Source organism: Argentina silus, assembly GCF_951799395.1.
Source record: "Argentina silus genome assembly, chromosome: X".
NCBI lineage: Eukaryota > Metazoa > Chordata > Actinopteri > Argentiniformes > Argentinidae > Argentina > Argentina silus.
The window spans coordinates 32,212,410-32,228,588 of record NC_139653.1 but is presented as its reverse complement, the minus strand read 5'-3'; the positions used below and the strand labels follow the sequence as shown (position 1 = coordinate 32,228,588).

Genomic DNA, 16,179 nt, shown 5'->3' with positions numbered 1-16,179 from the left:
CCGCAGGCAAGAAAAAATTAAAATTAGGTCTATGAAGTCATACCATCAGTCTGGATTAAAATGTAATGTAGTATTAAAGTAGGATTTAATCTGTGTCTGGAAAAAGTTTGTTTATTGGTCTTTCAGCAATATTACAGGTTCTTGAAAATAATTTACCTTAAAAACTCTGAAATAATGTGCTGTTACAATAAAATAAAAACAAGTCTCCTAATAAAATTGTGCACCTATACACGATAGTACGCATTCCCAATTGCATCTCCTGGTTGAGGCATTAGAGAGATTTTTGGACGATATGTAAAAAAGACTCTGAGATATGCTATGTGAGGGTAAGTGAATTTGTGTGACTTACTTAAGAAGTTAATCAATAATAACTTTGAATTGCATGTTGATTAGGCAGTATTAGGCATTAACTTTGAGTGGTTCAATAAATAACACAATTTCCAAATACTAGAAATGTCATTGCTTTTTATATGACATGGGTCTGACCAGATAGGGTATCGGTCATCTCCTGTACCTCTCTGTGCGACATCATGAGGTGACCAGTTTGTATAAGTTTCTTGTAGGCCATCCTGAGAGCTCCTCATGGAGGGGTGGTAACTAGATTCTAAAGTCTGACTTGAGCAGCATTCTGGCGAAACCCTACAGCATTTAATAATCAAAGGCTCTGAACATGCTTATGAAAATGATTTCCATTTTATTAAATGTACTTAAATACACAAACCACACACTTGTATATGATAGAAATAATATAATGTGAAACTAAATACAAAACAATTAGCAGACCTTGTGTTAACACAATTCAGTAGCTTACCAAACAAGCAGTATTTACATCCAAAACAATACTGTACTACTTTATATGAAACAAAAATTGCTTTCAGCTTTTCTTTTTTTTTTCTTTTTTTTACAAAGTCTATGCATATATAAATCTTTAAAAGTCCAAAGTGGAAAATCTAAGTGTTGACAAGCAGTTGCAGACAGTTTTATGTGGAAGACAGTATGAGGCATGAGGTGCTCATGCAAGGGCCTGCGGGCTGAAATCATCTCTAAAAGATTTTAAATGTTTGGCAGTTTCCTCATTTCTTTGGCACAGGTTGTGATTTATTCATTTCTAGAACCTGTGACATCTTAAGAGGCTTCCCTCGTGGCAGTGAAATCAGCCCTCCCCCATTGCATATAGATTACTGCCAATATTATTGTAAATAAATATAGTACCGCTCACTAATGTGTACCATGATCCGTAAACAAAAAACAGAAAGCAAAAATATAATTTTCTATGCACACACAAACACATCTTGATTTGGATTTGTGCACCATTATTTTAATACAAGCAAAATTATTTGTAAATATGGATTACAATTTGTGAATAAATGCTCTTACAATTGTAAACAAATGTTACAATGTGTGAATAAAAATAAAAGCAGTGACAAACAGCTTTCCAAAGTTATGAATAGAAGCATTGATTTGTGTAGGTATCCAATCATATCAATATAACACTTTAACTGTCTAATCTGCATTTGTGGATGAATTACATCTGGATTGTGGATTTGTTTTCATTTGTTTACATCATTTTTACATATTTCTTTTGTTTTTTATGAGAAATGATCCACAAATGCATTGGCTTTATCTTAGTTGACTATCTCCATTTAACTAGAACATCTTGGCGGAAGCTGTAGGCCGTAAAGGCTTCTGCAAAACATCCTGTCTTGTTGACCTGGTTTATACCATAGATTCGTGTTACAGTTTATACTCAGAGGGCGGCTGTTGTTTGACACAAATTGCAAAGATATCATGAACATTCCATTTTTGCGCAACATCAATTTTGGTCATTGTCATTGTTTGTGAAATGCATAAACACAGAACTACAGCTATGCAACAGGTAGATGCCAAGTAGGATCCTTGGAAAGACCCTAAAACCTTAACCATTTACATAACCATGCAACACGGTGTATTGTGCAAGGCATGAATAAACGTGATGAGGCTGCCTCATTTACCCTTTTCCTGCTCTATTCCAACCTAAACATACCTGTTTATCGACTAGAAATTGTTGATAAAAGAGCGGTATTAATCTAGCTGGCATTTTAACAAAGATGTTTGTTTGTCTTTCGAAATTGTAAGTTCCCATTGCTCTACAGCATTGCCAACAAGTGGCTAGCTTGAAATGATGATAATTGACAAATGTTTGACTAAGCAAAGCTTTATTCAGTACAATAAAATTAGTCCACAGTGAACTTTTACAAGGTAACAGCTTAACACGAATTAAACACGGAAAATGTCTAAACTTACATTTTGAATGTGATGAAATAAAATTTGGGAATTTGAGTATTTTCGAACTAACTGCATCTTCTATGACTGGTGTGTCGTTGTCATGTAACCATGACAACAGATGCAATAACAGGGTTGAGAAAATAGTTCATAGTTGAATGGAGATAGCCAACTGAGATGTATTTGTGAATTATTTCTCTATTAACACGCGGAATGTTAGTGCCAAAATAAAACAAATTAAATCAAATCCACAGTAATTTGATCCACAAATGCATATTTGACAGTTCTAAAGTGTTGTATTGAAGTTAATGGATATCTACACAAAGCAATACTTTTAACTTTGGAAAGATGTTTGTCACTGCTTTTGTTTTTATTCACATATTGTGACATTTGTTTGCAAATGTAAGAGCATTAATTCACAAATATTTAGCCATATTTACAAATCGTTTTGCATTTATTAAAATAATGGTTTACAAATACAAATCAAGAGGTGTTTGTGTGTGGATTGTAAATTATATTTGTGCTTTTTTGTTGTTGATCATGATACACATTTATGAGTTGTATTCTATTTATTTACAATAATATTGGCAGTAATCTATCTCCATACCCCCCACCCCCCATCCTCCCCATGTCAAAATAGAATGGAACAAGGAATAATAATGGATTAGATAAACTCTATTTTCTCAAAATAAAAATAGAACAATTTACATATTACAAATATCGAACATAGATTTTGCCTTACAGAATATTACTCCAGTAAGTTACAGTGCATTACTTTATGTTATCAATGTTTCCAAATATGAATTTAATTGAAATATCCTGTTATGGAAAGATAGTTATTGTGAACACAACACAACAAAGTTCATTGACCCCCACACCAAATAAAAGAGACAACACTGTAAAACTATTCTACAGTTAGACAAAATAGTTCCAACTGCCAAGACAAATGTAATTCAGCAAAAGGTAATTGTTTACCAATGCTTAATTAATATGTTATCAAAGCAAATATGTATTTAACAAAAGTAAAACACTATAAATGAACACTTGCATTTGATATATATTCACCATGGTGTCTCAAGACTGTTTAAAGCTTGTTATACCCTCTGGGACAAAATAAAGGCACCATAACAGTGAGATCATGTTTGGATATTTTAGTACAGTATTGATTTACATATATCGCTACAATTCTCAGGCAAACTGGATATCATGTGACCAAACAAATCCCCTTGTCTGAGGGTGGCAAGGTGACATCGTCCCTCACAGAAGGGACACAAAATAAACTCTCACTTGGATAGAATCCACTTGGTTATGTATCCTCCTGGTTTGTGTACAGTGTGTTTTCTGTGTGCCTGACACTTCGTGTAAGCTCTCTCTAAACACAGTTTTATTCTAGCATTATGTCAAAAGTGATATGGGGAAAATGTCTAAGCTACTGTACCTATCAACTCCAATCAAAAGACAAGACTCTAATTAATACCACAGGTTTTTTCAGTGATCCTGAGGCACTAAGTGCTTCTGTTTTCCAGTCGGCACCAGTCTTCGGTTGTTTCATAACATTATGTCAGCTGTCTTATTTAGCTGGCTGTCTGAGGCTCTGATTGCATTGGAAGTGGCTGCTCTCGAGAAGCATCCTCAGCACCAACTGTGGGATTGTGGGTCTCTGTTGTCCAGCCAACCGTGGTGAGGTCCTGAGGTTCCGACTGGGGAGCTTCTATGTGAGCCAGCGCTTCTTCAGTAGCCCTCCTCATCCTCTCCTCCTCAGCCAGCCTGGCCAGCCGTTCCTCCGCTTCAATCTCCTCAGTGGTGGGGATGGAATTCTTCTTGGGCCTGCCCTTGGGCTTGGTGGGGGCCTCCTGCCCTCCCTTCAGCACCTGAAGGAGTGGACACACACAAGCACAGAGGCTTAGTGGACTTGTGATAAATGCTGTTCACAGTCAACACTGGTTATTATAGTAATTAAGGGAAGACATATGACTGTGGCGCTGCCTGTACTCATTAATCTTTCGACTTAATGGTTTGAGCCTTTTTGTTCTCTGTTGACCTGACTAGCGCTTGGGGTCCCAGCCCTCGTCATCATCAGTCAAACCCCAGCTCAGTCCCCCTCCCATCACCCTAACCTATAGTTTCCCTGGGGTCCACGTTGTTCCTCGCATGCTCTTACCATTTTTTTCCACTTCATGCGTCTGTTCTGGTACCATGTCTTCACCTGAAGTTGTGTGAGGCCAAGAGACTGGGCCAGGTCTAGCCTGCAGGGAGACAGAGACATACACACTCCATTTCAGTATACGTGTTTGACCATTCAGCAGATCAGAATTCAGGGCAAACAGCATTTGGATATAGACAATGAAATGTCAATAAATAGATTTAGCTGGACTATTCAAAGAAAATGTAATGTAGCAGTACATCTATTGCATACACTGCATTCCCAATCACCTATAGACTAATCTGTTATAAATGTTTGAATTTATTAGCTAAATGCATAATGTGGTGTGGAGGCTACCATCATGGCTAATTATGACTTAATACCCCAACTCTGGCATTGTGTATCAAAGTAATCTCTTTGACATGACCTTCATTATTCAGACAGAAACTGCACACCTGCAGAGGAAGAGCCGATATTGAGCATCTGTATGGACTACAGAGGTCAGTAATCTAATCATAGCATTCATAGCTGGATGTTCAGGGGGTGAGGAGTCCTGGACCTTTCCACCACATGTGTGCTTATCCATGACTAATAAGGCTATTGGTTGGCATGTAATGTGATACCCAAGGAAGGGGGATAAGTGAAAGTGGGATCAGCCTGCAGAGGGAGGAGGCTTTATAAGGTTTTTGAAATGAGATTTCCGCCACATCTCCCTTTAAAGTCTTTCACACTCAAATTAGTGAATTTTCCACCTCCCCCCTGCATCAAACCAGAGGAACAGAATTGCATTTGATGGGGAGAGAGAGAACAAGAGATAGAGGGTGTGTGTGTGTGGGGGGGGGGGGTCTCGCTCTCTGATCTTTCCCTATCATCCAGTCCTTTCATCCTCCTTTTTTCTCCTCTCCTTTTCACTCCTCTCACTATCTCTATCTGTCCACAGTCTGGAGTACTATATGGAAGAACCTTAGTCCACACAGCCGTAGATCAGTGATTGAGAGCAAGAGGGACAGTGTGTGTATGCATACTTTGAAATAACTATGCCAGAAATACAGGCAATCAAGTTGTCCATCATCCTTGACTGTCAAAGCCGCCCAGTACAAGGACTGGAGGCAAGGAAAGTAATTACAGGAGAGGAAAGCACCCCAGTTATTTATGGTCATTAGTCTTCAATGGAGGGAAACCACACACTTACACCAACAGCCATGTAGTATGATTGACTCTGCTGGAGTCTATTGAAGGTCCTCTGTTTTGCTGATCAAGTCTAACATGCATCAGGTTGGGAATTTAGCCGCAGCTCAATTGTTGATGATAATGATGATGATTAATTCCAGCCATGATTATAATAATCTTAAGTTAATAAAAACATTATTGCTTGATGATTGAATCCATTACAGTCTGTACTGTGGTTTTCTGGGGCTATTATGAACTGTACCTCTAGTCTTCAAACACTGTCTCAGTCAAAGACCACAGTGTCTCAAAGATAGAAAAAAGGAAACACTGAGTTATATTTGCATCATAACAAACCAAACTGGGGAGCCACTCATTTGATGTGGGGTTTGAAAGGGGATTTTCTCTGTTTAATTAGTTCATAACTGAGTGTCGGAATGCGATTTTTGACATGATACAGTATTTGGTGCTGATGGCTAGAAGGGCCTGAACGGGCCGACATGTGATAAAGTTTTTATTTTATTTTATTTTATTGGAGATTATTCAGGGGTAAAGAAAGGGACAGCAAGCAGGCATTTTCTGAAATACTATCTGTGATGCTAGTCAGAACAAATGTTTTACTGTTTGAAACAGTTTGTGATAATTAATGGTTTTACAACCCACTCATTCTGAACAAGTTGTTTCATCATTTGATGCAGAGGTGTAAAAGCCGTTTGCGAACCTTGTTGTTCGAATGAGGGAAAGTTTGAGGTTTACAGCTCAATATTAATTTGGGTCATAATGGAAATATGGCCAACAGGCCAAATCTAGTGGAGTCTGGTCCCAAAAATGACCCAGGGACTGGAACCTAAGACATATTAACATGGATATTACCTCATCTCATTGTACAAGGCTAAATGTATTTATGTACACCTGCACATACAGTGCATTCGGAAAGTATTCAGACCCCTTAACCTTTTCCACATTTTGTTATTCTAAAATGGATTCAATTCATTGTTTTCCTCATCAATCTACACACAATACCCCATAATGACAAAGTGAAAACAGGTTTTTAGAAATGTTTGCTAATTTGTTAAAAATAAAAAACTGAAATATCACATTTACAAGTATCCAGACCCTTTGTTATGACAATCGAAATTGAGCTCAGGTGCATCCTGTTTCCATTGATCACCCTTGAGATGTTTCTACAACTTGATTGGAATCCACCTGTGGTAAATTCAATTGATTGGACATGATTTGGAACGCCACACACCTGTCTATATAAGGTCCCACAGTTGACAGTGCATGTCTGAGCAAAAACCAGGCCATGAGGTCGAAGGAATTGTCCGTACACCTCCAAGACAGGATTGTGTCGAGGCACAGATCTGGGGAAGGGTACAAAAATATTTCTGCAGTATTGAAGGTCCCCAAGAGCACAGTAGCTTCCATCATTCTTAAATGGAAGAAGTTTGGAACTACCAAGACTCTTCCTAGAGCTGGCCACCCGGCCAAACTGAGCAATAGGGGGAGAAGGGCCAGGGAAGTGACCAAGAACCCAATGGTTATTCTAACAGAGCTCCAGAGTTCCTCTGTGGAGATGGGAGAACCTTCCAGAAGGACACTACACCAATCAGGCCTTTATGGTACAGTGGCCAGACGGAAGCCACTCCTCAGTAAAAAAGCACATGACAGCCCGCTTGGAGTTTGCCAAAGGGCACCTAAAGGACTCTCAGACCATGAGAAACAAGATTCTCTGGTCTGATGAAACTCTTTGGCCTGAATACCAAGCGTCACATCTGGAGGAAACCAGGCACCGCTCATCACCTGGCCAATACCATCCCTACGGTGAAGTATGGTGGTGGCAGCATCATGCTGTGGGGATGTTTTTCAGCGGCAGGGACTGGGAGACTAGTCGGGATTGAGGGAAAGATGAATGGAGCAAAGTATTGAGAGATCCTTGATGAAAACCTGTTTCAGAGCGCTCAGGACCTCAGACTGGGGCGAAGATTCACCTTCCAACAGGACAATGACCCTAAGCACACAGCCAACGCAGGAATGGCTTCAGGACCAGTCTCTGAATGTCCTTGAGTGGCCCAGCCAGAGCCCGGACTTGAACCGATCGAACATCTCTGGAGAGTCCTGAAAATAGCTGTGCACCAACACTCCACATCTAACCTGACAAAGCTTGAGAGGATCTGCAGAGAAGAATGGGAGAAACTCCCCAAATACAGGTGAGCTTGTAGCATCATTCTCAAGAAGACTTGAGGCTGTAATTGCTGCCAAAGGTGCTTCAACAAAGTACTGAGTAAAGGGTCTGAATACTTATGTAAATGTGATATTTCAGTTTTTTATTTTTAATATATTAGCAAACATTTCTAAAAACCTGTTTTGGCTTTGTCATTATGGGCTATTGTGTGTAGATTGATGAGGAAAAAAATGAATTTAATCCATTTTAGAATAAGGCTGTAGCATAACAAAATGTGGAAAAAGTGAAGGGGTCTGAATACTTTCCGAATGCACTGTATATTACATAATTGGCAGTAAATCAATGTGATACATTGCTATTGCTTGTGTTGGCAGATGTCCCTGGTTTCTTGAATAGAGCAGTGTTTCTTTGTTGAGGCTTTTTACTATTGAAGAGCTTAAAGTTAAAACGTTACTCTTGTCTCAACTAGAATGTTGAGGTAATGCCCTGGCTTAGGGAACTTAACCTTACATGAGACATTCCCGAGGACACAAATCAAAATGTTACAACGTTGAGTCAACCTTTTAGTTAGCATTTGCATTTGTTTTGATGTTGTTTTTGTGGTTGCTATTGTTGTTGTTTTGCTTTGTTTTGTTTTCATTTTGGTTAATTTAATTGCATGTTACTTTCACAAACTTGTGTGATGAAATACAACATGAAGTGTGACAGGCAGTCCTATAAGTCAGAAGTAAAGCTATTTCCTGGTAACCGATCAGAGGACAAGATTTACAAATATGCTGACCTATCAAGGGAGATAATCTAATTTACTGACCTATCAGGGGTGGAGAGGTACTTCTGCTTCTGGAACTTCTTCTCCAGGCCCATGAGCTGTAGCTCGGTGAAGATGGTACGGCTGCGCCGGGGCTTCTTCAGCCGGGGGGCACTATGTTCCGTCTCTGATTCGCTGCTGATGCTGACTGGCGTCTCAGTGGGGGAGGGCTCGGAGGTTCTGGGGTGATGGGGGGAGAGCAGGTGGGGCACCCGACCTGGTGATGAGGGCTGGGCGAGGTGAGGGGGCAGGTTTGGTGGTTGCCGTGTGATGACTGAGAGGAGTGGGTAGGCACGCAGTGAGGAGGACCCTGGAGGAACAAAGATAAAGTCAGAGGAGCAATAAAGCAATAAAAACAATTGCACCTCACAATACACTAATTTTTAGTAGAGGTTTTATTCACCACCTTGGATGGTAGCTTTATCGCCCTATAATAATCGCTTAGAATGGGTTTAATTGCTATTTTTTATGACATTGAAAAGTGTTTTGCTTTTGACCTCTGTGATGTATGAGGGTCAAGATCCTGATGATGCAGTGTGTGTTTTACTCTGCTCCTTTGAACCCTCCAATTGAATAATTATTTTTTTCTGGGGCAGATAAACGATGTCTCGCAGCCATCCCAAACACACGCACACACACACACACACACACACACACACACACACACACACACTATACACACAAGGCTGTAAATCCAAAAAAACAAGTGACTATGCCCTTTACCCATTTAACTTTCTCCCCCTTGCTTCCTCTTTCTCTATCCTCTCTCTCTCTCTCTCTCTCTCTCTCTTTATCATTGCAGACAGAAGCAACAAGACGCCAGAATCAATAAAAAGTAACACTTGTCTGGGGGGCCACATGCTGGAGCCAAGAAGAAGGACGACGCTCCAGCATGAACATAATATCTTATGAGGAAAAAAACCTTATGGTTTGAATATAAAACAGATCCCATATCATCATTTACGAGTAACTACGAATGACATAGACACCAATGCAGTGACTGATGAGGAGCAGGAGAGAGCAGACAGAAAAGAGGAGAGAGCAGAGGAAGAATATAAAGAGAGTGATAAAAGTCAATGACAGTGTAGAGAGAACATTCGGCCATCACTTTGCATGCAAGACACACTATGTGTGTTCCTCACTGACTGTGGTAGATCTGAACCGCTCGACTTGCAGCCCGAACATTCCTGGTTTGAATCACACTTGGGACACAACTTGTTGCTTATGCTAATATTTGCTAATGCCTACCCCTGAGAACTTACCCTAACCTTAACCACTTGAAGTTAATGCCTAATACTACCTAATCGCCATCTGAGGCATGAACAATCGGAACATTCTTATGTATGGGCATGAGATCAGGTTGGTTGGTTGTGCTAGGAGGAAACTGAGCAAGTGTTCAGGCATAAGGGGGGGAAAATATGGAGGGAGTACGTGAAGGCGGCTGCACGCTACAGCCTGCCCTTATTATATCGCCCTCCTCCCACCCCTTCTCCCCCCTCAGACACAGCCTTGGGCCCGTCCATGTGCATGACATCATTGCAGAGTGCTGAGCTCATCACTAATCTTCCACCTCTAAGAAGAACTGCTGCTGCTACCACAACGAGCCTGGACATGATGCATCCCCCACCCCTCTCCCCCCACCCCCCCTTCTCTCTCTCTCCCTCTCTTTTTCTCTCTCTAACAGTTAGTCTGTCTTCAATTCTGTGTTCTCTATTGAAAGTGATTTTTCTAGACTGATTGAATTCCTATCTCCTTTAAGCTTTTGGGTTGTTGCATTGTTTTTACAATATAACAGGAACTATGTTTTTGGGTAAATCTTTATGGAGAGGTATTTCAGCATATTGCAAAATTATAAATATACAATTAAGGGCAGAACATATAGAGGGCAGTAATTCTGCATCTTGTCTTGTTGAATCAGGAGATAGATAAGAAAACATCTCTGTCTTTCTTACATTCATCAGGAAATCTCCTGTCAATGCAGAGCTTGAGGTTGTCTTGAGAGTTCTGACAGCCGTGTTTTTTGGATGGTTGTCAGAAAGGAAACATCAGACCTGATGGTGATTTTCCACTGACAACTGACCCGGCTTTCTGAGCTGAGATCTGACACATTGTTGACAAGTGCCAATGTCCCGCCAATAGTCTACAAATAAACCATTTGTGTAGCAGGGGAGTGCAACACTGTCCATACTAAAGCACAGTGATACTCTTGACAAGCACAATCGGAATGTTCTGACTGGCACAAGTGCTTATGGTAGTCATTACAGAAGAAATATTTGCTAAGAATAGATCAAGAATAGACTTTTAGCATTTGCTACACATGCCTTTTTAGCAAATGGTATTGATGATGGAATCATTATTGTCATCATTGATAAAATAGTTACAATTAGAAGTGCACAATTTATTTTATCATGGCACCTTGGCTACTATGGAAAATGAATCAGGTGTCTTCAGCAACACGTTGTTGGACTCGTTGATATTTACTCAAATTTGTGCAGCTTTTTTCATTGTGTAATTGGATTAAAAAATGATGACTCAAGTCTTGGCACTTGATTTGTACATGAACCTAAGGTGATATGCTTTGTTTTGGGTTTATCATGTGGTGACAGGTTGAGAAGCGTTTAATTAGACATGTATATTTTTTTTCACTCAACAGACATCATGCTCAGCCAGCCCAAGTGAAAGACTGCAGGGATGGGATGGGCAACAGGGTACGCTTCTTCTTAAACTGCTTCAACTCTCACTCCTTTAATTGGTGTCATTCACCTGCTCATGACAGTTCTGAATAGTTCCCAGATTGGGTTACTTGAGGTATAGTTGTTGTGGTACGATTTTTCCCATAGTTATTGGCAGTCAACACTTCCTGTACCTGTATGACTATCCAAAGTCATTACATTACTAAGTGTTACTAAGTAAGTATTTTACATGAAACACAGTTCTGTGAAATGGAGTTTATAGCAAAGGTTTGGAAGAAGAGTTATGAATGATGAGATGACGCACTCAGGCAACGCCCCACGCACCTGCACCTGCTTATCTTATTAGCCCTGCACACTTGCACATGGTCAAATAATCAGCACCACAAAGTATATAAACAGCACTCAACCTCAAGTCATTGTATCTCCCAATTCTTGCATCCCACTCCCACCCTGCTCTCCTCCTCCTTATCATTGTCCTGTTTTTGTCTGGGGGGTACGCACAATCTCAGTCCACACCGAAGCCTAGCCCCATCAGGTGGGAAAGTCTCGCACAATGCCGATCCACGACGAAGGACCAATTCTTCCCAAGGGAGGGCCACTCTGTGTGTAATAGCTATACAGTATGTGCAAACAGTAACACATGATCATAGTCCTCAATGGCAGGTCTTAATGTCTATAAGCGGATCAGCTCTTAAAATGGGATGAAAACCCTTTGCTCTTGCTGCTTTATTCTCTAAGCCTTCAGCGGTGGCGAAGGACTGGGCTGCAGTACCCCTGGGGTTGTGCTCCCTCCTATTTAGCCATTTTTCATCATGCTGTCATGTACGATTACGCCACAGTTGATCTTTATCTTCCACCTCCTTCCAGAAATGTCACTAAAAGCCTTGGCCTGGGTGCTGCTGAGAGATGAGACTCCAAATGAAATATTGTAACCTGCCATTACACTGTTCACTGCTCCTAAGCAAGGTAATGATCTGCACCAGGTCAGGTCTGTCTCTATAGCTGCTTCAATTTTACAGGGGAAAGAAAAAGAGGGAGCATCAACTGGGTTTACTGCACACACCGTCATGAGGGCATTTGGTGTTGCGCAGGAATTGGTAAATTGACAGTTGTGAAATCTAGGGAGTGAGTAGATAGATGATACTAGAGAAGGAAGATCACCATGTATAGTGATCGAGCCTAGTGCAAGACCAAACAGATCAGAGAGATATATTTGAGTGGTATCCCCCCCCCCCCAGCCCACTATCCTACAGCAGCCTCTACTGGTACATGCTGGGCGAAGCAGCTCCACAGTGTGAGAACGGGGACTCAACTTTCACTGATGGAGACCACAGGCCAATGGCCTTTCACTGGCTCTGGGCCTATAAGCCTGCCAGCTTCTATATTGAGCGTTACAAGCCATTGAAGTGCAGGAATATACTGTGTCTCACACCCCCTCAGCTACAAATAAGTGGTGGGCAGTGGGTACTGATATGTGGGGTGGTTACTCTATCCATCCGTCACGGGGCTGTCAAAACCCTCACAGTGCCCTCTAGTCCGCACCAAGCCCCACATCAGAGAGACGAGGGAATCGCTCCATCTATTTATATACCTTCATCACTGTCATCATCAAATTGCAGCGGGTATTATTTCAAAAAGTTTAGACAATTATAATAATGATTACTTGAGAGTGCAGTAGTCATGTTGGTTGGACTCATTGGCATCCCAATGAAGAATCGATTTAGAAATGCTACATTACTTAAGACTTAATAACAGAGAGTAAACCATGATCATTCTAATGGGAATAAAAAGGAGTTGATATCTTAGAGATGAAAACAAGATGTTTGGGAAGAATGTTATACCTGCTCAACTACAAAGATAGAAAGAGAGCTGCACACTCTTGCTCCGATGCTATTAATTGATTTAACCAATGTTTTGGCAAAAAAAAAAAACAGCAACACAATGGTCTTTGCACCTAATATTTATTTATCAATCTAAAGCTTCTTTAAAGATTATGAGCAGTTATTTAGGTTCAGGTTAAATTAATTATGCATTTATAATTACATTGAGATTGATAATAATGATTGGGAAATGTGTTTTAAAATTTATTATGCAGTTAAGGAAGCATGGTTTCTGTCAAAATGCATTTGGTTTGATTATTAATTACTGAAATCAATAGCATTTTTCCCAAATTTACAGGAAATTAATTAGTGATGCAATAAAATGTGCTCATTGACCCCAAAATCCTAATTTCAATAAATATATTAAGAAACAAACATTTCTGGGTGTACTGTAGGTCATCATCATAGGGGCCTGACATGCCTTGTCACCACTGACATGCCTATTCTCAGTCTACTGTATTCTCAGGCAGACAAATAACCAAACAACCAATGATGGTATCAACAGACCTTGAATAAGGAAAAGGCATGCTCAGTCGTCGTCCCCGCCGCCATCAATACACATTGATGAATGTGTATTGATGAAAAAGTATAGTTTGCATCAAGCCCAGGCTTGATTCATAAGTAAATAATATGAACAGCACTTTCAAATAAAGAACAAATACTTATAATAGTATACATATCAGTCACTGTGGATGTCTTGGCATGGAGCAACAGGCCATGCCCTTCACTATCGTACCTTTGCTCTCATCCAAACCAAACCATGGGACTGTCCACATTTTGTCTGCTGTGTTACCCTCAATGAATACACCCATAGCATCTGTCTCAGCTAGAGGACATTGCCTATGCATCAGCAAATGTAGTGTAGCAGCAGCAAAACTCATTAGGGAAGGCCTATGGGTTTAGCACAGTGGCCACATTAATCCTCATGAATGAGGACAAGTGGACTAGTGGTTACGGCTCTATTAGGAACCAAAAGCCTGCTGTTTGAAGTGAGTGCAGGGCCTAGGTGTGGGCTGCTGAAAGTGTTTCTGAGTTTATGTTTCTTTTGTCAGGGGAGAGCATGTTTACTTGACATGTCAATGTAAATTAATAAGGAGTCATGTTTCATCTCTCACAAATGGCCTTAAGCATCACTCTGGGGCTCAGTCCATTCACAACACTTTCAGAGAAATTCGGAAAAGATCATCATAATGACATAGTAGGCAGTAATGACTGAAGAATGTACTATTATTTAAAACTATCAACTTAGTTGCAAGGATTTGCTGATAACTTGTGAGAACATTAATTAATTAATCTATGGTGATATATAATGAGTGTAGTTAGAGTTGGAGTATGATGTTTTATTTGGAATGAAAGATTGTCTGTTCAATTATGTGTTAGTAGTATAGCATGAATGTATATATAATGATTAAAATAGATTTCAATCTGCTAACCACTTGCCCTACTGCTATATCTACAGTATCATGCAGGTGCATCATGAATATAGAAGTTCAGGTGGGTACATAGATTGGTAATAGGCCTATAGTTTTAATCGGTATTGCGGATATGTAAATACATCATTATGACTCCTATGCAATTAGCTTGTCGATGTGACCCAAATGCACCTAATTTATTTAAAGTGTCAACGCATCGTCATCAGCGACTAAATTCCCTCAATATGCCCAATCAAAGCAAATGACACGTTGAATCTACACATAATTGGCATGTAACGGATGCATATTACGTCCAAGTCAGAACCTGAGCATACAAACAATGGCAGTCCTCCCAAAATACGGCCAATGTCCATGTGTAAAAGCACAAAAATGAACTTGTATCCTTTAATGATAATGATATGTTGTTGATACAATGATAGGAGATGATAGGCTTACGATGAACATGTCACATGTATACATGAGAATATTCATCTGCAATCTAGTGTTTTCACTTACCCGAACATGAGTGCAGAGGTTTCGGCCGAACGACAAGAGAAGGGCACACTGAGTACAGAGAAAGTTTCTCGAAGTAATCACAAGTTTCCTTTGAAAGTATTTCGTCAATCATAAAAGTTTTGTAGCGCCGCCTGGCTGCTTTCAGCTGCCCGGGGGAAGAGAGTCTCAACTCGGCTTGACAGTGCATGATGTTCCGCTGTGTACAATGGGCTTTCACACCGTGCCAAAATATTCGTCACAAGATATCGTCAAAACTGAAACCAGTGAGAGTAGGATGTCTTCGACCACATTCGTTTTATTGATGCATTTTTTTCTTTTCCGAACGGACTTATTTAGTATTCTTAGCAAGAGCGATAGCCTTCAAGCCTCAGTGTGTTCCGAGTGGTTATAAATGAACTGAGTACAATGTGCTTGAGCCCGCCGCTATATAAACGATCTCCCCATACACATCTTTACGGTTCCATCCCAGGACACTCCAGATGTCAATCATCTTCTCTCTCTCTCTCTCTCTCTCTCTCTCTCTCTTACTCTCTCTCTCTCTCTCTCTCTCTCTCTCTCTTTCGCTCTCTCGCTCTCTCGCTCTCTCTCTCTTCAATTCAATTAACTTTATTCGCATGACATATATTTTAATAAATATAGCCAAAACAGAGTTATGGTGATTAGTGGTGAACATCTCTCTCTCTCTCTCTCTTTCTTTCTCCGGAACCGGTCTCTCTCTTTTTCCTTCCTCGTGATAGTTGCACAAGGAGTTCATAAAGTTTAACCAGTGTAATTAATATTAAACCAGTCTAAGTAATAATCATATGTTACATCTTCTAGAATAGAATATCCTGATGGGGTTATGTTTTTATACATATATTATATTATATAATCATTCACGTGTATTATTACTACTGTATAAGGACTGTTCTAGTTAGTCAACTTGATCATCCCATGGGGAGATTCATTTGGACCCATAGCCTGCCTACACGCCATACAACAATATGCAAGAGGCTATGTGGTTTAGCGAATTACTTGCCTTCTCTTTTAGTTTAAATGTTCATAACAATTACATGGCATGTGGCGTTTTTCTCTTTGTGTTTGGGTGTAAACATGCTTGCATAAGTACATTCA

At 40.2% G+C, this 16,179-nt stretch overlaps 1 protein-coding gene across 1 annotated transcript; it reads right to left on the bottom strand.

Annotated features, from left to right (window-relative positions):
* Positions 1–873: 873 nt before the first annotated feature.
* Positions 874–15,439, bottom strand: barx2 (BARX homeobox 2). Its single transcript, XM_083695425.1, has 4 exons — positions 15,067–15,439; positions 8,569–8,875; positions 4,424–4,508; positions 874–4,133 (listed from the first exon to the last, which is right to left on the bottom strand). The coding sequence occupies exons 1-4, from the start codon at positions 15,251–15,253 to the stop codon at positions 3,837–3,839; spliced, it is 876 nt and encodes a 291-aa protein (XP_083551551.1). The 5' UTR covers positions 15,254–15,439; the 3' UTR covers positions 874–3,836.
* Positions 15,440–16,179: the final 740 nt, after the last annotated feature.

Coding starts and splice junctions, on each gene's coding strand:
- barx2 (XM_083695425.1), bottom strand. CDS start 15,253: ATGCACTGTCAAGCCGAGTTGAGACTCTCTTCCCCCGGGCAGCTGAAA. Junction 8,876..15,066: donor ACCTCTGCACTCATGTTCGG/GTAAGTGAAAAC, acceptor TTGTTCCTCCAG/GGTCCTCCTCACTGCGTGCC. Junction 4,134..4,423: donor GCATGAAGTGGAAAAAAATG/GTAAGAGCATGC, acceptor CCACTCCTTCAG/GTGCTGAAGGGAGGGCAGGA.